General features: G+C 44.3%; 1 protein-coding gene across 2 annotated transcripts in view; it reads left to right on the top strand.

The window, feature by feature from the left end:
• Window positions 1-19,384, top strand: part of ABTB3 (ankyrin repeat and BTB domain containing 3) — a 307,966-nt gene that overhangs the window by 176,152 nt on the left and 112,430 nt on the right. For both annotated transcript variants that reach the window (XM_060112558.1, XM_060112557.1), the window contains exon 2: window positions 12,833-12,982. In XM_060112558.1, coding sequence (XP_059968541.1) covers window positions 12,833-12,982 — 150 coding nt within the window. The remainder of the gene's footprint in view (window positions 1-12,832; window positions 12,983-19,384) is intronic.

Genomic DNA, 19,384 nt, shown 5'->3' with positions numbered 1-19,384 from the left:
CACTCTCACCACTGTTATTCAACATAGTTTTGGAAGTTTTAGCCACAGCAATCAGAGAAGAAAAGGAAATAAAAGGAATCCAAATCGGAAAAGAAGAAGTAAAGCTGTCACTGTTTGCAGATGACATGATACTATATATAGAGAATCCTAAAGATGCTACCAGGAAACTACTAGAGTTAATCAATGAATTTGGTAAAGTAGCAGGATACAAAATTAATGCACAGAAATCTCTGGCATTCCTATATACTAATGATGAAAAATCTGAAAGTGAAATCGAGGAAACACTCCCATTTACCATTGCAACAAAAAGAATAAAATATCTAGGAATAAACCTACCTAAGGAGACAAAAGACCTGTATGCAGAAAATTATAAGACACTGATGAAAGAAATTAAAGATGATACAAATAGATGGAGAGATGTACCATGTTCTTGGATTGGGAGAATCAACATTGTGAAAATGACTCTACTACCCAAAGCAATCTACAGATTCAATGCAATCCCTATCAAACTACCACTGGCATTTTTCACAGAACTAGAACAAAAAATTTCACAATTTGTATGGAAACACAAAAGACCCCTAATAGCCAAAGCAATCTTGAGAAAGAAAAATGGAGCTGGAGGAAGCAGGCTTCCTGACTTCAGACTATACTACAAAGCTACAGTAATCAAGACAGTATGGTACTGGCACAAAAACAGAAATATAGATCAATGGGACAGGATAGAAAGCCCAGAGATAAACCCACGCACATATGGTCACCTTGTCTTTGATAAAGGAGGCAAGAATATACAGTGGAGAAAAGACAGCCTCTTCAATAAGTGGTGCTGGGAAAACTGGACAGCTACATGTAAAAGAATGAAATTAGAACACTTTCTAACACCATACACAAAAATAAACTCAAAATGGATTCAAGACCTAAATGTCAGGCCAGAAACCATCAAACTCTTAGAGGAAAACATAGGCAGAACACTCTATGACATAAATCACAGCAAGATCCTTTTTGACCCACCTCCTAGAGAAATGGAAATAAAAACAAAAATAAACACATGGGACCTAATGAAACTTAAAAGCTTTTGCACAGCAAAGGAAACCATAAACAAGATGAAAAGACAACCCTCAGAATGGGAGAAAATATTTGCAAATGAAGCAACTGACAAAGGATTAATCTCCAAAATTTATAAGCAGCTCATGCAGCTCAATAACAAAAAAACAAAGAACCCAATCCAAAAATGGACAGAAGACCTAAATAGACATCTCTCCACAGAAGATATACAGACTGCCAACAAACACATGAAAGGATGCTCAACATCTTTACTCATTAGAGAAATGCAAATCAAAACTACAATGAGATATCATCTCACACCAGTCAGAATGGCCATCATCAAAAAATCTAGAAACAATAAATGCTGGAGAGGGTGTGGAAAAGAGGGAACACTCTTGCACTGCTGGTGGGAATGTGAATTGGTACAGCCACTATGGAGAACAGTATGGAGGTTCCTTAAAATACTACAAATAGAACTACCATATGACCCAGCAATCCCACTACTGGGCATATACCCTGAGAAAACCATAATTCAAAAAGAGTCATGTGGGCCTCCCTGGTGGCGCAGTGGTTAAGAGTCCGCCTGCCGATGCAGGGGATACGGGTTCGTGCCCCGGTCTGGGAGGATCCCATATGCCGCGGAGCGGCTGGGCCCGTGAGCCATGGCCGCTGGGCCTGCGCATCCGGAGCCTGTGCTCCGCAACGGGAGAGGCCACAACAGTGAGAGGCCCGCATACCGCAAAAAGAAAAAAAAAAAAAAAGAGTCATGTACCAAAATGTTCATAGCAGCCCTATTTACAATAGCCCGGAGATGAAAACAACCTAAGTGTCCATCACCAGATGAATGGATAAAGACGATGTGGCACATATATACAATGGAATATTACTCAGCCATAAAAAGAAATGAAATTGAGCTATTTGTAATGAGGTGGATGGACCTAGAGTCTGTCATACAGAGTGAAGTAAGTCAGAAAGAGAAAGACAAATACTGTATCCTGACACATATATATGGAATTTAAGAAAAAAAAATGTCATGAAGAACATAGGGGTAAGACAGGAATAAAGACACAGACCTACTAGAGAATGGACTTGAGGATATGGGGAGGGGGAAGGGTAAGCTGTGACAAAGCGAAAGAGCAGCATGGACATATATACACTACCAAACGTAAGGTAGATAGCTAGTGGGAAGCAGCTGCATAGCACAGGGAGATCAGCTTGGTGCTTTGTGACCGCCTGGAGGGGTGGGATAGGGAGGGTGGGAGGGAGATGAAAAAGGGAGGGGATATGGGAACATATGTATATGTATAAGTGATTAAATTTGTTATAAAGCAGAAAAAAAAAAGAAATGTCAAAGACTAGTTTTTCACTCAAAATACTCTAACACACAGCTTCCCTGTCAGTAACACCCAGTGCTGAGTTTTATCACCATCACATGAAACTATGCCCACGAGTGTCACTGCTATATAACACTGGTAAACAAGGGAGACAGATGCTTTTCAGAGAGCTCCCAAATGGCCACAGTCCATGGTCCTGGGAGCCAGATGATCTTCAAAATCTGATCAACCTCTGACATTTCCACAGCTACCCAAGACCTAGCTGGAGGTGGAAAATACCTCTTAGGAGGAGTCAGGGATTGAAGCAGACACTCACAAGCCCTGCAGAGCCCCAGGTGCACTTCACTGCAGAGATTAGAAAACTGGGAAAATGAGTCTTTCTCTCTTCTCTTAAGCCCCTGCGAGATGGATGTAGCTCAGAACTGGATGGGGAAAGTTGCAAGGATAATGCAATAAAGACAGAACGCTGGGAGAGGAGGGAGGGCACAGGAAGTGACCAACAATCTTGTAAGGATATTTAACTGTGCTTGCTAGTGACAGGGAAGAGGAAACAGGGGGGAAAGCACAAACCACAGTGGGTCTTACATGACGAGGCTTTACGTCATGGGAGGTCAGGAGAGAGAGTAGGAAGGCCTGTACAGCATTGCCACGTGGGTGTCCAGTGGGTGTCTCAAGTTAAACGTAACCAGAACTGAACTCCTGATCTTTACCCCAAACTTGACCCTCCTGCAGTGTTCCCTATTTCAGTAAATGGTAAACCCCTCCTTTCAATCATGCAGGTCAAAAACCTTGGACTTGTTCTTGCCTCCTTTTTTCCTTACACCTTACACCCAAGTGGCAGCTCCATCAGCTTTTCCTTCACTTTTTTTTTTTAAGATTTTTTTTGATGTGGACCATTTTTTAAGTCTTTACTGAATTTGTTACAATATTGCTTCTGTTTTATGTTTTGGTTTCTTTGGCCGCAAGGCATGGGGGATCTTAGCTCCCCGACCAGGGATTGAACCTGCACCCCCTGTGTTGGAAGGCGAAGTCTCAACCACTGGACTGCCAGGGAAGTCCCCTCCTTCACTTTTCTAGCATCTCCACCATAACTACTCTGGTTCTGCCCTGGCCACTCCCTACAGTCTGTTCTCAACCCACCAGCTGGAGTGCCCCTCAAAAAAGGTCAGGTCACATCCCTCCAAAACTCCAAACCCTCCAGTGGCTCCCATCTTGCTCAGAGTAAAAGCTAAAGTCCAGAGTCACCTGCGAGACTCCACCCAGTCCGCCTTCATCACTTCTCTGGCCTTATCACCTACTGCTTTCCCCGTTCCTTCCTCTAACAAGCCAAACCCACCCCCTCAGACCTTTGCCCTCACATCCCCCCTGCTCTTCCCCCAAGACATTAGCCCTGCTCCCATGTTCACTTCCTTCAAGTCTCGCTTTGAATGTCCCCTTCTCCGTGTGACGCCACTACCCCACCCAGCACTCCCCACCCTCCTTTCCTGCTCTGTTTTTCTCCATGGCACTTACCACCCAGCTGGCTACATATTCTAATTATGTATTTGGAACACACATACCAAGATGGCAAGAATTTCCAGTATTTTGCTACTGGATCCTCAGTACCTAGAACTGTACCTAGCACCTAGTAGGCGCTCAGCTAATACTCACTGAATGAATGAATGAACAGAGTATTTTCCCTTTGTTTTTCTGCAGCTTTTCTTATTTATGCCATCAGAGCCGCACCATCACCCCAGTGTCCCTGTGTGCCACGCACCATGTACGATGCCTTAATAACAGCATGGCTGCTCTATAGGCTGACACTCCCTGACCTAGACTTTAATTAGCCCCCTTCCCTCCTGAGCTGACTGCGAGGGAAAGCTGGCTGCATCTGGCTCACGTGGGGAGGGCCGTGGGTGGGGTCACCTTGGACTACTTCCTCTTTCGTGACCCCCCCCCATCCCCACCTTGTCCCTGCCTCTCTGCCTCAGTGCCCAGCATGCACACCGGGTACAGTTTTCTTACTGTCTCAGGGTTTCCTCTCTGGACTGAGAGCTTCCTAAGAACAGGAACTTCTTTGAGTCTTGAGATCTCAAAAGTGGCATTTGAGTTGGGCCTTGAAGGATGAACATGAACTTGCTGGGCACCTGTCAAAAATGGAGATAATAGGTATAGAGATGAGAGAGAGGAAGAAGTGGACATCGTGGGTGTCAACCACTCTTTCTAGAATTTCAGCTGAGAAAAGGGAAGAGAGAGAAGCAGGGTAGCTGGAAGGTAAAGGTTTAGTTTTTAAGTCCAAACTTTTTTTGGCCCAGTGCCCTCAGTGGTCCACCCCTGCCTCCCGGTCCAGCCGCTTCTCCCAACATCTGCACCCTCTTGTACCTTCTGTTCCAGCCACTCTTATATTCAAAGCACATACCTCTGGGCCTTTGCTTTTCCTTGGAATGTCCTTCTCTAATCATCATCATCTTTTTTTTTTTTTTAACACGCAGGCCTCTCACTGTGTGGCCTCTCCCGTTGCGGAGCACAGGCTCCGGACGCGCAGGCTCAGCGGCCATGGCTCACGGGCCCAGCTGCTCCGTGGCATGTGGGATCCTCCCGGACCGGGGCACGAACCCGTGTCCCCTGCATTGGCAGGTGGACTCTCAACCACTGCACCACCAGGGAAGCCCCATCATCATCTTTATAATCATGATCACATTTGTTGAGCTATTTATAGGGTCCAAGATTTACATGTATTAACTAATTTGACCTTCCAGTGGCCTTATAAGGATTATAAAATGACCGTTCCCATATTATTCACAAGGAAACGGAGGTACAGGGAGGCTAAATAGCATCCCTGGGAAACATTGCTGTGAAGTAGCACAGATGCAATTCAACCTGAACGTTCATTCGGGCTCCAGAATCCACACTCTTTCAACTCTGCTGTAAGGCATCTGCTTCCCCAGGTCCCCTAAGCTCCCCTGGGAAGCTGCTGTGAAGCTCCCAGGCCAACTTGGGTTCACCCACTGCACTCCACGGGGACTTCATGCATGTCTCTGCTCAGGTGTTTCTCCCATAGTGGTTCAGTTGGTGGGGGGTCTGTCTCCCCTGCCAACCGGGAGCCTTTGAGAACAGAAATGTGTCCTACTGTCTTCATGGTGCTCAGTATTGGTGGTTGAATGAATGAATGGTCCATAGATATCTTCATATTCTTTTAAGGTTGGCATGCTTATTCCTCCTGTGTACTTCAGCCTCCATGGATGGACATGTTATTGAACCCATTCCTGAAAATTCTCCATCTTTGTGTTTTCTACCTCTTATTTATTTTGATGGTTTGGCTTCAGACTTCCTAAGAACTTTCCCTTTGAATGTAATTCATTATGGGGCGGGGGGGCGGGGGCAGGGCATGGAAATGAACCTGGTCTGGATGTATCCTAATTGGAGTACGGCATACCTCTCACAGATGAATGTGCTTGCCAAGCCAGTCCTGAGTTTGTTTCCCACTGCCAAGTCTCTTAAAATAAAAAGGAATTTTTTTTCCAAGCCGCTTGTGCAAACATTTTTTAAAAATCTGATAACTTCCTATCTTGTTTCTTAATAAACTGAACAGTAAAAGAAAACACTCTGTCACCGTGTTATTGAATTTCTAAATCTTTACCTTCAAAGAACTTCACTTAGATTATTAGCAAACATTTCTCCACCCCCTTCGTTGTGACAGGTTATCCATGTAGATTATCCCATTACAGCCTCCCAACCATGCTAGGAGGTAGATAGTATCAAACATGTTACAGAGGGAGAAACAGAGGCTCAGAGAGCCAAGTCGCAAGCCCCAGGCCACACAGCTGGAAGACGGCAAGGCGGGAATCTGAACCCAGCCAGGTCTGTCCGGTGCCAGTTCGAGGGCTGGTCTGCTGCACCCCAGCTGCTTCCTTCCCATTTCTTAAAGCTGGGACTGGTGCCAGGATGCTCCACTTTAAATTCTGGGGATAATTTAGCAGAAAACAAAGCCTAGCCTGGCAAGCAGGACATAGGAGAGTCTGTTCCCTTCTCACAGCCAGAGACAGGCAAGGCAGAACCCCAGCCTGGGCCCAGGGTGCCAAGACCCACGTAGCCTCCTCCTCCATCACCACCGTTAACATCAAGGGGAGAATGGATGAGTGCTGATAGCTGTCTTATTTGGTTTTCTCTCGGTGTGTAAATAGCATCCTAGTCCAGTGATAGCATGGAGACACAGAGAAAAGCTGAGAGGAGAAAAAGGATGGCGCGGTTATATTTGCCAAGGAGCCATCCAATCATATAGGAAGGTAGGCATTCAGGGAGGCAGAATTGCCCTGATCGCCCCATCGGAGACAGAATGCCAGATGTGGTTGGTCCAGGGGCCCACCCAGAGGAGCGGTTTTCATATTTTCTGTTCTAAATGCCCTAACCAAAAAGTTGTCTGTCTCCAGTCGCACAAGGTTTTGGAAAGATCATCTGCAAGACTATTTGAATCCAGACATTAAATAAACAAAACTGCACATTTGTGGGAACAGGCCATTTAGCAGACGCTTACTATAGGCTGGAGGCCTTAACTATTTATCTAGTTTAATCACTGCAATAAACTGATGCAGTAGATATTTTAACCCCTCTTTGCAGACACAGAAGCTGACTGGGGATCTGGGAAGTGCTTTGTCCAGGTTGCCCAGGGGACTGGGGCAGGACTGGAGCCTGGCTCTGTCAAGAGCCCATGGTCATACCTGGCCCCTCTGTCCCACCTACAGCCAGTCAGCCCCAGGTTGCTTATGGCTGGAAATGTGGACATTCAAAGGCATTGGTTCATCCTCTTTTAGCACTGGCCAACCCCTTTGAAAATGTGAATGGATTTTCCCTTAGACAATGTACAACCCACCCCAAAGTAATAGGTTTCAGTAAGACCATGACCCCTTCAACATAGTGGACCCTCCCCTGTGATCATCTGCTCTCCAGGGGAATTATTTCCTTTAGGTCCAAAGTCATATTTGAACCTTAGGTTCCCCCTGTTTTTTTTGTTTTTTTTTTTCTCTTGCGATACGCGGGCCTCTCACCATTGTGGCCTCTCCCATTGAGGAGCACAGGCTCCGGACGCGCAGGCTCAGTGGCCATGGCTCACGGGCCCAGCCGCTCCGCGGCATGTGGGATCCTCCTGAACCGGGTCACGAACCCACGTCCCCTGAATTGGCAGGCGGACCCCCAACCACCGCGCCACCAGGGAAGCCCCAGGTTCCCCCTGTTTTTAAACTTGAGTCTTGATCACCAGGCTGTGACTGTCCTTGGCTCCAATAATGGAAATTGATGAGTGGTCCAAAACGGAGACCTGCAGCTAACACTAAAATATGATACTGGGACCTTCTTAAAGACCTAGTTGATTTTTATACAAAAAAATAAATGACTCTAGTTTATGTGTGTACTCCATATAAAGTCCTCAAAACAAAAGAAAAGAAAAAAAAGGAAAACCCTGGTGTATAATCTTTGCATAATAGATTAATTATAGATTTCCCAAATCCTAGTACTCTAGCTTTCAAAGCTTCTTGAAATTATATGTATATGTAAAATAAATTTTTTACATTTATATGTAAAAATTTATATTTTTACATACATAAATAAAAAATTATATGTAAAAATTATATTTTCACATTTAAATTTCATAACCCTCTAAAAGAAGGAGGAATAATTCTGAGGGAAATTATTTATTCTTATGATGAAGCATAAAGTAGTCCAAAGCTGGGCTTATACACAGTAACTGACTTTCATCTCAGTTAACATATGTCGAGCACATACTATTACTCAGCACATGCAAAGTAAGTTCTTTAGTACACATTGTCTCACTTCATCCCCACCTGCAGCAGCGCCATGAGGGAGGCAAGGCCATTCCTATCACTCCCATTTCACAGAAGAGGAAACTGAGGTCCAGAGAGGCTCTGTGACCTGCCCAAGGTTAAACATGGGTGGGAAGTGGCAGAGCCAGGACTGAAGCTCTGGGTTCCAGACTCCACCTCCCGTTTGCTTGTACCTCAACCAATATGTGAAGCAATGTTTCAGATACAGGCCTGGGATAAGAACTTGCTGCACGTAATGCGATTACCAAGAAAGCAAGCCTGTGAGCACATGTCAGGGCCATTTGTACTTCATCCTCCCTGACATTCAGGGCTCACTCACAGGTCTCCTTTGCTGCGAAGCCCCTGATCACCACCCCATCTCCCAGCGGAGGCCCTCATCCCCTGAACGTTGGGTCACTTGTCACACTGGGTCGTGGTCATTGGTGTCGTTTGCCTTGAGCACTTTTAAGGGTAGTAAATCTCTGAATTAAGAGTCAAGAACGTCAGAGGTGTCAGATGAGGGATTGGCCCAACATTCATTGCCGTGGCAATGGCTACTTGCCTTGGCCTCTGACCAGATGTCTGGGCAGGTGAGCAAGCAGGAGGGAACAAAGATGACTCAGGGCGTCCCTGCCTGGGGTGATGGGGGCATGACTCAGCTGTTAAGAGAAAAGGACAGGCAGGAGGCCGGCCTTGGATGGTGGGCATTTCTGTGAAGGTCTTGTCTTCCCTGAAAAGCTGAGGGTTCCTGAAGTGCAGGGATCGCCTCTCAGCCATCTCTGCGTCCCGTGTGGAGCCCAGCCCAGCGCTAAGTAGTGTCCAGTAAATCGTCAATCTGTATTGTCCAATTAATGCCAAGTTGTGAGCTGGCCCAGCCCACAGTGTCTTTCAAACTGCCAGTCGTGACCCACTAGTGCACCATGAAATCACTTCTGGTGCTGCAGACAGCATTTTTTATTGATAAGATAGAAAAGAAGTGAAAAGAAAAAAAAATGAGAGTGCCTCATACATAGTAAGGATCAGTGTTATTTTTCGTGAACTTTTTTCATGGAAAACATGAAAAAATGTGTGTAGTAGTAGTGGTGGCGATGGTGTGTGTGTGTGTGTGTACTGGGTCATGATGTAAAATACATTCTTTTTTTTGTAGTTTTTAAAAATTTTTATTGGAGTATAGTTGCTTTGCAGTATTGTGTTAGTTTCTACTGTACAGCAAAGTGAATCCGCTATATGTATACATATATCCCCCCTTTTTTGGATTTCCTTCCCATTTAGGTCACCACAGAGCACTGAGTAGAGTTCCCTGTGCTATACAGTAGGTTCTGATTAGTTATCTATTTTATGCATAGTATCAGAAGTGTATATACTGTATCAATAGTGTATATACTGTACCAATCCCAATCTCTCAATTCATCCCACCACCACCCCTTTCCCCCTTGGTATCCATACACTTGTTCTCTATGTCTGTGTCTCTATTTCTGCTTTGTAAATAAGATTGTCTATACCAATTTTTTCAGATTCCACATATATACATTAATATACGATATTTATTTTTCTCTTTCTGACTTACTTCACTTTGTATGACAGTCTCTAGGTCCATCTACGTCTCTACAAATGACCGAATTTTGTTCCTTTTTATGACTGAGTAATATTCCATTGTATATATGTACCACATCTTCTTTATCCATTCCTCTGTTGATGGACATTTAGGTTGTTTCCATGTTCTGGCTATTGTAAATAGTGCTGCAATGAACACTGGGGTGCATGTGTTTTTGAATTATGGTTTTCTCAGGGTATATGCCCAGTAGTGAGATTGCTGGGTCATATGGTAATTCTATTTTTAGTTTTTTAAGGAACCTCCATACTGTTCTCCACAGTGGCTGTACCAATTTACATTCCCACCAATAGTGCAAGAGGGTTCCCTTTTCTCCACACCCGCTCCAGCATTTATTGTTTGTAGATTTTGTGATGATGGCCTTTCTGACCAGGGTGAGGTGATATCTCATTGTAGTTTTGATTTGCATTTCTCTAATGATTAGTGATATTGAGCATCTTTTCATATCCTTGTTGACCATCTGTATGTCTTCTTTGGAGAAATGTCTATTTAGGTCTTCAGCCCATTTTTGGATTGGGTTGTTTGGTTTTTTTGATATTGAGCTGCATGAGCTGTTTGTATATTTTAGAGGTTAATCCTTTGTCAGTTGCTTCATTTGCAAATGTTTTCTCCCATTCTTAGGGGAGAAAACATTTGCATTTTCTCCCATTTTTGTCTTGTTTTTGGTTTCCTTTGGTGTGCAAAAGCTTTTAAGTTTAATTAGTAAAATACATTCTTATTGAGTCTAAAATTTTTGAAAAACAATGGTTAGAGAACAATCTCAGTAACTTAACTTGATCGGCTTCCTGATTATAGGAACATTAAAATCTAATAGTCATTTGCATTGTTCATCCATATATTCATTATTCATTAAAAAAAAACTACTATGGTTGCCTTCTCCACCGTGTCAGCCTGTTAGGTGTGAAGATGAAACATTCAGAACAAGTGACTGGTTCAGTGTGACTGGAGCCACTAATTAGGCAGCAGGGGCCAGAGGAGGTGTGTGTTGGGTGCCACCTCACGCCTGCCCATCTTCAAAGGAGAAGCCTTTGGTTTGGTTTTTTTTTTTTTTACCATCTTTATTGGAGTATAATTGCTTTCCAATGTTGTATTAGTTTCTGCTGTATAACAAAGTGAATCAGCTATACGTACACATATATCCCCATGTCCCCTCCCTCTTACGTCTCCCTCCCACCCTCCGTATCCCACCCCTCTAGGTGGACACAAAGCACCGAGCTGATCTCCCTGTGCTATGTGGCTGCTTCCCACTAGCTATCTGTTTTACATTTGGTAGTGGATATATGTCCATGCCACTCTCTCACTTCGTCCCAGAGGAGGCTTTGTTTGCTGAGATTTTGTGTTTCGAGCAGGGTGAGAAGTGGACTTGAATTTTTTTTTTAAACATCTTTATTGGAGTATAATTGCTTTACAAAGGTGTGTTAGTTTCTGCTTTATAACAAAGTGAATCAGTTATACATATACATATGACCCCATATCTCTTCCCTCTTGCGTCTCCCTCCCTCCCACACTCCCTATCCCACCCCTCTAGGTGGTCACAAAGCACTACCAAACGTAAAATAGATAGCTAGTGGGAAGCAGCCACATAGCACAGGGAGATCAGCTCTGTGCTTTGTGGACTTGAACTTTGACCTTTGTGTTCTGTCTGTCCCCTCACCCTGACAGTTGGCTTAAATAATTCAGCACCTGTATATTGATACTGCTTTATTGTACCCCAGTTGTTTTGTCACTGGCAGTCTTGTTTCTCCAGTGAGTTTATACTTGAATACGTCTTCTGCTTCTTTTCCATCTCCTAGCAGGATTGGGAATACTGTAGGCATTCAATAAGTGCTTCCTACTTATTGACAACTACTTTTGTTCGGGTCCCTGCTAAGATATCCCTTTATTCCTCATCTTCTCTTACCATAGAGCATGTGTCATTTGGCTTTGTGGTTATGTGTGTAACAGTCCATCTCCTTCACTTAGACTGTGAGCCCATTGAGAACAGGGAGTATGTGTATTCTGTCCATCACTGTATCCTCAGCCCCTAACTTAGCACAATGCCTGCCTTGTTTATTGTCTCCTCAGTGTTTGGCACTTGGTAGGTGTATCTGTTAGTTATCACCATAATAATGCTGAGTAGCAAATAACCCCAGTGACATATTAAATTAGCATTTGCTTTTGTGGGGCAGCTCTAAGCTGCAGATTGTTACTGCATTGGCTCTGTCTGTCTCTCACCTTTCTTAGACCAGCAGGCTAACCAGGGTGTGTTTTTCTCATAACAATGGCAAAAACACGAAAGAGCAAGTTCAGCCACACAGGTGCTTTTCAGGCCTTTGGTTCTGTCATGTCTCTTAATATACCTTTGGCCAAAGTTCGTCAAGCCCAAAGTCAAGGAGCAAGAAAGCACACTCTGCCTATGGAGGCTGGGGAGGATATGGGAACAGTGATTATTTCTGAATAATCAACCGAAGTAAGCTCTCAGGTCCTCGCTAAATGTTCATGGAATGGAAAGGACGGGATGAAAATAATTGGATTCCAGGGATTTCCCATGGGTATTCACCATACAAGTTACAAAAGTCCATTGGGACTTTTCACCTCCTGACATATAGCTCTACGGAGAAAGCCAGGGCCTTGTCTAACAGGTAACAGCCCAGCCACCCAGAGTTAAATTTGCTGGGGAAGTAAAGCAAGCTCTCAGAAGAATCCCAGCAGAAACTTCCTCCAGGGCGCTCTGGGAGGCAACTGCCTCTGGGACAGACAGTGGGACAGTGACCGATGGGATCTCTGCATGGAAGGAATCCCTGCCAGGTCTGAGGAGATTATTTTCTTTTGTGTCCTTTGGAAATGTGTGCATACAGACGGATGCCACCATGTTAGTTAAAATCAGCAAAAGACCTTTTAAAAGAGCTAGACATCATTTCTAAGAGGATTCAGAGCCTTGGTTCCCATGTTGGCTTTGTGGTACCAGCCCCGGTGCGGTTTGAGGCTGTGCAAGGTTTTGCACGCCTCCTTTGGTTAACTGAACAATAACAATCTACTTTCCTTTCACTCTGTTTCCCCACCAACCATAGGGGTACTCTGCCTGCCAGACAGCCTGAACCTTCACCGAGACCCGCAGCGGACCAGCAAACCGGGAGAGCTGCCCATGTTCAGCCAGTCCGAGCTGAGGACCATCGAGCAATCCTTGCTGGCCACCCGCGTGGGCAGCATCGCGGAACTGAGTAAGTGGACGCTGGTTCTCTCACCCTCTCTGTTCCCAAGCAACCAGCTGCCCTTAGGGCAGTGCTTTGTAACCAGCCTGGGGATTCCTTTAATTGAGCAACTGCTGTGTACACACACCTGTGCTGATGGCCGTGGTGAAGGCAGCAGCTCTGGAATCAGGCAGACTGGTAAAGTTCCTGGCTCGGCCTCTGATGTAGGTCAAGTTCCTACCCTTTTCTGAGCCTCAATTTCCTTTTCTATAAAATAGAGAAAACGATAATACTCAATAGTTGTGGCGATTTAGCAAGCTAATGCCCATAAAGGGGTTCACCACGGTGCCTGGCACCCAGTAAATCCTGCAAACGCTATTAATTTCTACAGTGGGATCACATCTCTCCTCTATTCAGAATCCTCCACGGGCTCTCCATCTGATCCATAGGAAAAGCCAAAGCCCTCAGAATTACGTCCAGGCTCGCCCACCTGTAGTCCTCGGACATCTTCTTCCACTCTCTCTCAAGGCCCACTTAACTCAGCCACACTGGCCCCTGTTGTTCCTTGGACATAGCAGGCATACCTTAGGGCCTTTGAACATACTGTTCCTTCACCACTCTCATCCTCCAGATATCCACATAGCTTGCTCCCTAGTTATCTTCAAGTCTCACCCAAATGTTACCCCTTAATGAAGCTTTCCCTAACCACCCTATTTAAAATTATAGCACCCTGAGGACCCTAATCCCTCCTCACTGCTTTACCTTTCTTCCCAGCTGTTACCCTATGACATACTCTATTTTTTTTGTTTGTTTTTCAGTAACAGCTCCACTGAGATAGAATTCATATCCAGTTCACCTACTTAAAGTGTATCATCATTCAGTGGCTTTAGGTATATTAACCAAGCTATACAGACATAACCACAGTCAATTTTAGAACATTTTCATCACCCCAAGAAGAAACCTGACAACCATTAGCAATCATTCCCCTCCCTCCTTTCCCTAGTCACACTCTATAGTTTACTCATTAATTTTTTTAATTGTCTGTTTCCTGCTACTAGAATATTTTTTCATGGAGAGTACAGATACTTGTTTTGTTTGTTGTTGTAACCTCAGCACCAAGAATGCTGCTTGACACATAGTAGGCCCTCAGGAAATATGAAGAAGGAAAGAGAGACAGAGACAGAGACAGAGAGACAGCGAGACAGGGGGAGAGAGAGAGAGAGAGAGAGGGAGAGAAAGAGGCAGAAAGGTGGAGAGAAGAAGGCTGGGGTGTCCCAAGTTTGCGCAATGATTGCTGTGCTTGTATATCCCCTAATTCGGGGCTGTGCTTTCTGAGTCTGGCCAACCAGAGGAAAATAAAACTGTATTTACTTATGATCCAATTGATTGTCAAATGACATAACCGTGTTGTTAGTTCTGGATGGAACTGGAGCATTGATCTCAGAAATGCTAAAGTATGTTAAATTATGAGTTGGTGTGATATTCTAGAAAATTCTGAACTATGAAAGAATTCAGGACCCATAAGGCAACTTGTGCCTCTTCCCCAAAATTCCCTGTACACCCGGGACAAGCATCCACCCTTGAGTATACGACATGCACCTCTGAAAATGGAAGCAGTAGCCGATTCAAGCCATAGGGGGTCCTTATGGTCACTAGAGTTACTTTCCTGGCACCTGAATTTGGAAATTGTGCTTGCGTTCCCATCAAACCCCTGAAGTCATAAGATGCCTCTGATTACAGGGTCTTCCAGCCACTGGTCAGTTGTACGCTTGTTCTTAAACTTTTGCCATGGACCCCTTTGGCAATCTGATGAAGCCTATGCACCCTGCCTCAGAATAATATTTTTAAATGCAAAAAATAAAGTGCATAAGTTTATAAAGGAAGCTAATTATATTAAAATACAGTTATCTATCTATCTATCTATCTATCTATCTATCTATATATATATATATATTTTTTTTTTTTTTTTGCGGTACGAGGGCCTCTCACTGTTGTGGCCTCTCCCGTTGCGGAGCACAGGCTCCGGACGCGCAGGCTCAGCGGCCATGGCTCACGGGCCCAGCCACTCCGTGGCATGTGGGATCTTCCCGGACCGGGGCACAAACCTGCGTCCCCTGCATCGGCAGGCGGACTCTCAACCACTGCGCCACCAGGGAAGCCCCATCAATATATTTTTACCTCAACTGTGATACAGTAATTCTATGCCTTTTTTATTAGAACATTATAAAACAAGATCTAGCAGCAGCTCTGATGACCCATTATTTTGAGGTAGTGATGTGTGTGAAGGATATTTTGAGATATCTGCAACAATTGGAATGGGATAAGGAAAGGTCTGCATTTTAACAGCTCCCCAGTGATTCAGATGTAGATGGTCCAAGCAGCTCCCCTGGGGAAACATCTCAAAGAAGAAATGCCATACTGTTTGGGACTCTGCAAATTTCCAAGACATGCCCGTGACCTTGGAAAGGCCAAATCTGGCTACAGGGTTGGTTCATGTCTGTGTGGGTGTAACCTGGGAAGAGGTCCCCACGCATTCTTCGCTGGGGTCTCAAAAGTTTGTCCGGCGATATTTTAAGGGCCCCTCCTAGCACCTGGGCTGGGGCCCTGCTCAAATCCGGTTCTTCTCTTGGAGTAAAGGATTTGCTAAGCAAATCTGCACTTCACCTAAGCAGGCAGCACGCAGGAGTGGCTTGCTACATAAATTGTTTCTAAGGACAATTTGCTCTGTAAATTAAATGCTGTCATTTTCTTTGAATGTTGACTTTCGCATATGAATTGTTGGCACACAGATGGGTGCTGCTAATTACGAATAGGTTCCCTACGTTCATTAAGTCAGCCCTGTAGAACGTGTGCGCAGTAGCACGTTGATCAGCCACACCAGCGACAGAAGGTAATAAAATTGCCTTCTTTTCTGATCTGACTATAATTTAGACTGGCTTGCTCTGTGGTCTGAATCAATACAGCTTTGCTCTCTCTGTGTACATAGAGAGCTGTTCTTCATATTCAAAGGTTACTCTGCCAGTGTGGATTCCAGAAACCACTGTTGTTCCAGCAAAGGCGAGATGGAAATAGTTCGTTCCCAGCCATCCCTGCTCTTCTTGAACCAGGCTGTTCAGGGTTGAGGGCACGGCCCCTGACTATGGCCTTCTTCATAGCCAACAATAATAATAGCAGCCCTGATACTGTTGACCTGGTGATCTATGAAAAATCTACATGAGCTATTTCCAGTGTAACCATTATTATCCACACAGAGGTGGGCAGGAAGGAAGGGGACAAACAACTTGTCTAAGATCAACCTGTGAGCTGATGGCTGAAATTGAGTCCAGTTCTCAAAGCAGAGCTTTCACCACTAGGCGTGACTCCCAGTCTCTGGGGGAAGCCTAGCTGTTTCTATATGATACAGGTGGAATGAGAGTCCGCCTCTGTAAGATCATCATGTTTGTCAGATCTGTGTTCCTTCCAGGTCTGAGGATTGCAGTTTGCTCTGTAGGGTGTATTGGGGGTGCTCTCCTCAAAACTAAACTGGGACGTGAGAATTCACAAAGGTTACCTAGTATCTCACCAGCACCTAGATGGCAGGACCCCCCCTGCCTGCTGAGACTTCTGCCTGTATTCCCCCTGCTTCTATCCTCAGGGCATCTTATTAGAATCCAGAACTGTCTTGATCAGTGGTGATGTCCAGAGCACTTTCTTTGTCCAGCCTGTTATGGCTTGGGGTGAAAATATATCCACTACTTCCGGACCACCTACTGCATGCCAAGTGCTTTAAATATATTAAAGGTATTTTTATTCTCATTTCATAGATAAGAAAACTAAGACCTGGAAGGATAAATGTTTTGCCCAGAGCCACACAGCTAGGAAGTGGCAGGGTCACATTTCAAACCATTTTTCTTTTCTACTTTTCTGCATCCAGTTCAGCTTTGCATTTTAAACAACTAACACATCGCCTGTAGCTTAGGAAATATCTGTTGAATGTCAAATGAATACATGAATGACCCACAGTGAACTAGTCTGTGAAACAAAAGCTGAAGAAAATGCTACAGAGGAGGGGAACTCTTAATGAAACTCTTGTCAAATATTAAACTGAATTTTGAACTCAGAGAACTAGAGCTGAATCTCTGTATGTCAAATTATTTGAATGAGAAGCTAAATCAGGAGACCACAAAAGTCCACAGACTGACACAAGCCTGGTGATTCTTAACTGTGAGCCCGAGGAAATTCGCAAGGCAATGCTTAGAGTCTGGTGGGCAGACCAGGTCTTCTTACCTGAACCAGGTCAGGAGTAGGTCTGGGGAAAGCTGGTCTGTCCCATCTCCTCCATTGAGGCCACAAGGAAAGCAGAGGCTCTGGCTGTTCTCACTTTTTTTTTTTGAGAGAACAGAAGTTAAGGCTACTTTATTTTATTTTATTGGTTTTCTTTTTTTTTAAATTTTTATCAGGGTATAGTTGATTTACCATGTTGTGTTAGTTTCATTTGTACAGCAAAGTGAATCAGTTATACATATACATATATCCACTCTTTTTTTTTTTAGGTTCTTTGCCCATATAGGCCATTACAGAATATTGAGTAGAGTTCCTTGTTCTATACAACAAGTTCTTATTAGTTATCTATTTCATATACAGTAGTGTGTGTATGTCAGTCCCAATCTCCCAATTTATCCCTCCCCTCCTTATCCCCTGGTAACCATAAGTTTGTTTTCTACATCTGTGACTCTACTTCTGTTTGGTAAATAAGTTCATTTGTACCCTTTTTTTTAGATTCCACATATAAGCAACTTCATATGATATTTGTCTTTCTCCGTCTGACTTACTTCACTTAATGTGACAATCTCTAGGTCCATCCATGTTGCTGCAGATGGCATTATTTTGTTCTTTTTGATAGCTGAGCAGTATATACCACTGTATATATGTACCACATCTTCTTTATCCATTCCTCTGTACCAACTCGACTGTGCATTTGGTCCCATCAGTCCCACAGTTGTGTCCTCCAAGATCTTGTTGCAGCCCTTCTGCCCGACATTCCCTGCCTCGCCCCCAAGCTCCCAATTAAAACTGCATTGGAGAGTCATTAATTAGAGTAATTGCTTTCTGCTGTTTAAAGGGGAAAAAAATGAGGGCTTCATCGACAAATGCCTCTTTCTGTTTTCTTTTCACACTAAACTGTGAACTTGTTGTTCCCACTCAATGAGTTCATCAAAGTGGGGCCATTAATTTACAACTGTGCATAAAAAGGTTTCTGGGTTGTCTCCCCTTGGTGTCACCAGAAAGAAAAACAGCCCTTATTGCTTGGGAAAGGGGGTCTCTCGGATGCAAATGGGGTCTTTTCAGAAGGTCCTGCTGCCTCCAGCTCCTAGAATGCACTTGTGACCTTTTCAGGTGGTCAAGTGGCCACTGGCCTCTTGGTATTTCTTGAATGTTCCACTCCACCACAGGGCCTTTGCACGTGCTCCTCCCTCTGCCTAGAAAGCTTTTCCCTTGATTTTTACAAAGCTCCTCCCTCATTTCATTCAGGCCTCTGCTTAAATGTCACCTCCTCAGAGAGGCCCTCCTATGACAGCCCCACTCACTTAACCCTCCCTGCATCACTGCTTTCTATACACACTTCCTGCTTTAATTTTCTTCATAGCACTTAGCACCACCTGACATACTATATATTTGTTTATTTTCTGTCCACCTCACCAAGACTGTAAACCCCATAAGAGCTCAGACTTTTTTTTAACATCATTGACTGTATCCCCAGTGCTTAGAACAATGTCTGGCACATAGTAGGATGCAATAAATATTTGATGAATGAATGAATGCATGAATGCTAAGTTTCCTGCTGGACCCAGAGTTCAGTCTTCCTTTGTCCATCCCTGTTTCTCCAGCTCTCCTTCTCCTTTAAAACAAATCTCTCATTACTTTGTACTGGGCTATACATGGTCTTTCGTTTTTTCAAGGGGAGGAGTTTCAGTGAGGCAAGTTAAACCGCAGTTTATGATGCTGGGGAATGCCTTGGCTTCCTTATCTTTGCTGTGTGACCTAGGGCAAGTGACATGATCACTCGGATCCCCAGGGATCTGTGAAAAGAGGGTGATCATACCTCCTACCCCAGGGTTGTGTGAGGTTTGGAAAACATACTATAGTAAGTGGTCTTTGACCGAGGAGGAAGAGCGGGGAAGGAGTTGAAGGTGCTGTCAAAGCGTAGGTTTTGGCAGAAGGAGCCCATGTTGGAAGGTGCAGCCCTTTGTCTCAGGGGGATCCCACTGGCATGCAGGAAGACGGCTTAGAGGGAGCTCCACTGATAGCTTGAGTCTGGCAGGTCAGAGCAGCGTTTCCCAAAGGGTTGCATGGGAGATGATTGTAGGTGATACGCAAAACACTTTCTATTTTTAATTGCTATGAATTTTTCATGGGTACTAGAAAAATATTGGTTTTCCTTTTATGGCACTG

Source organism: Mesoplodon densirostris, chromosome 11 (genome assembly GCF_025265405.1).
Source record: "Mesoplodon densirostris isolate mMesDen1 chromosome 11, mMesDen1 primary haplotype, whole genome shotgun sequence".
Lineage (NCBI taxonomy): Eukaryota > Metazoa > Chordata > Mammalia > Artiodactyla > Ziphiidae > Mesoplodon > Mesoplodon densirostris.
The sequence above is the reverse complement of the archived record's forward strand: the minus strand, read 5'-3'. Positions and strand labels throughout refer to the sequence as shown.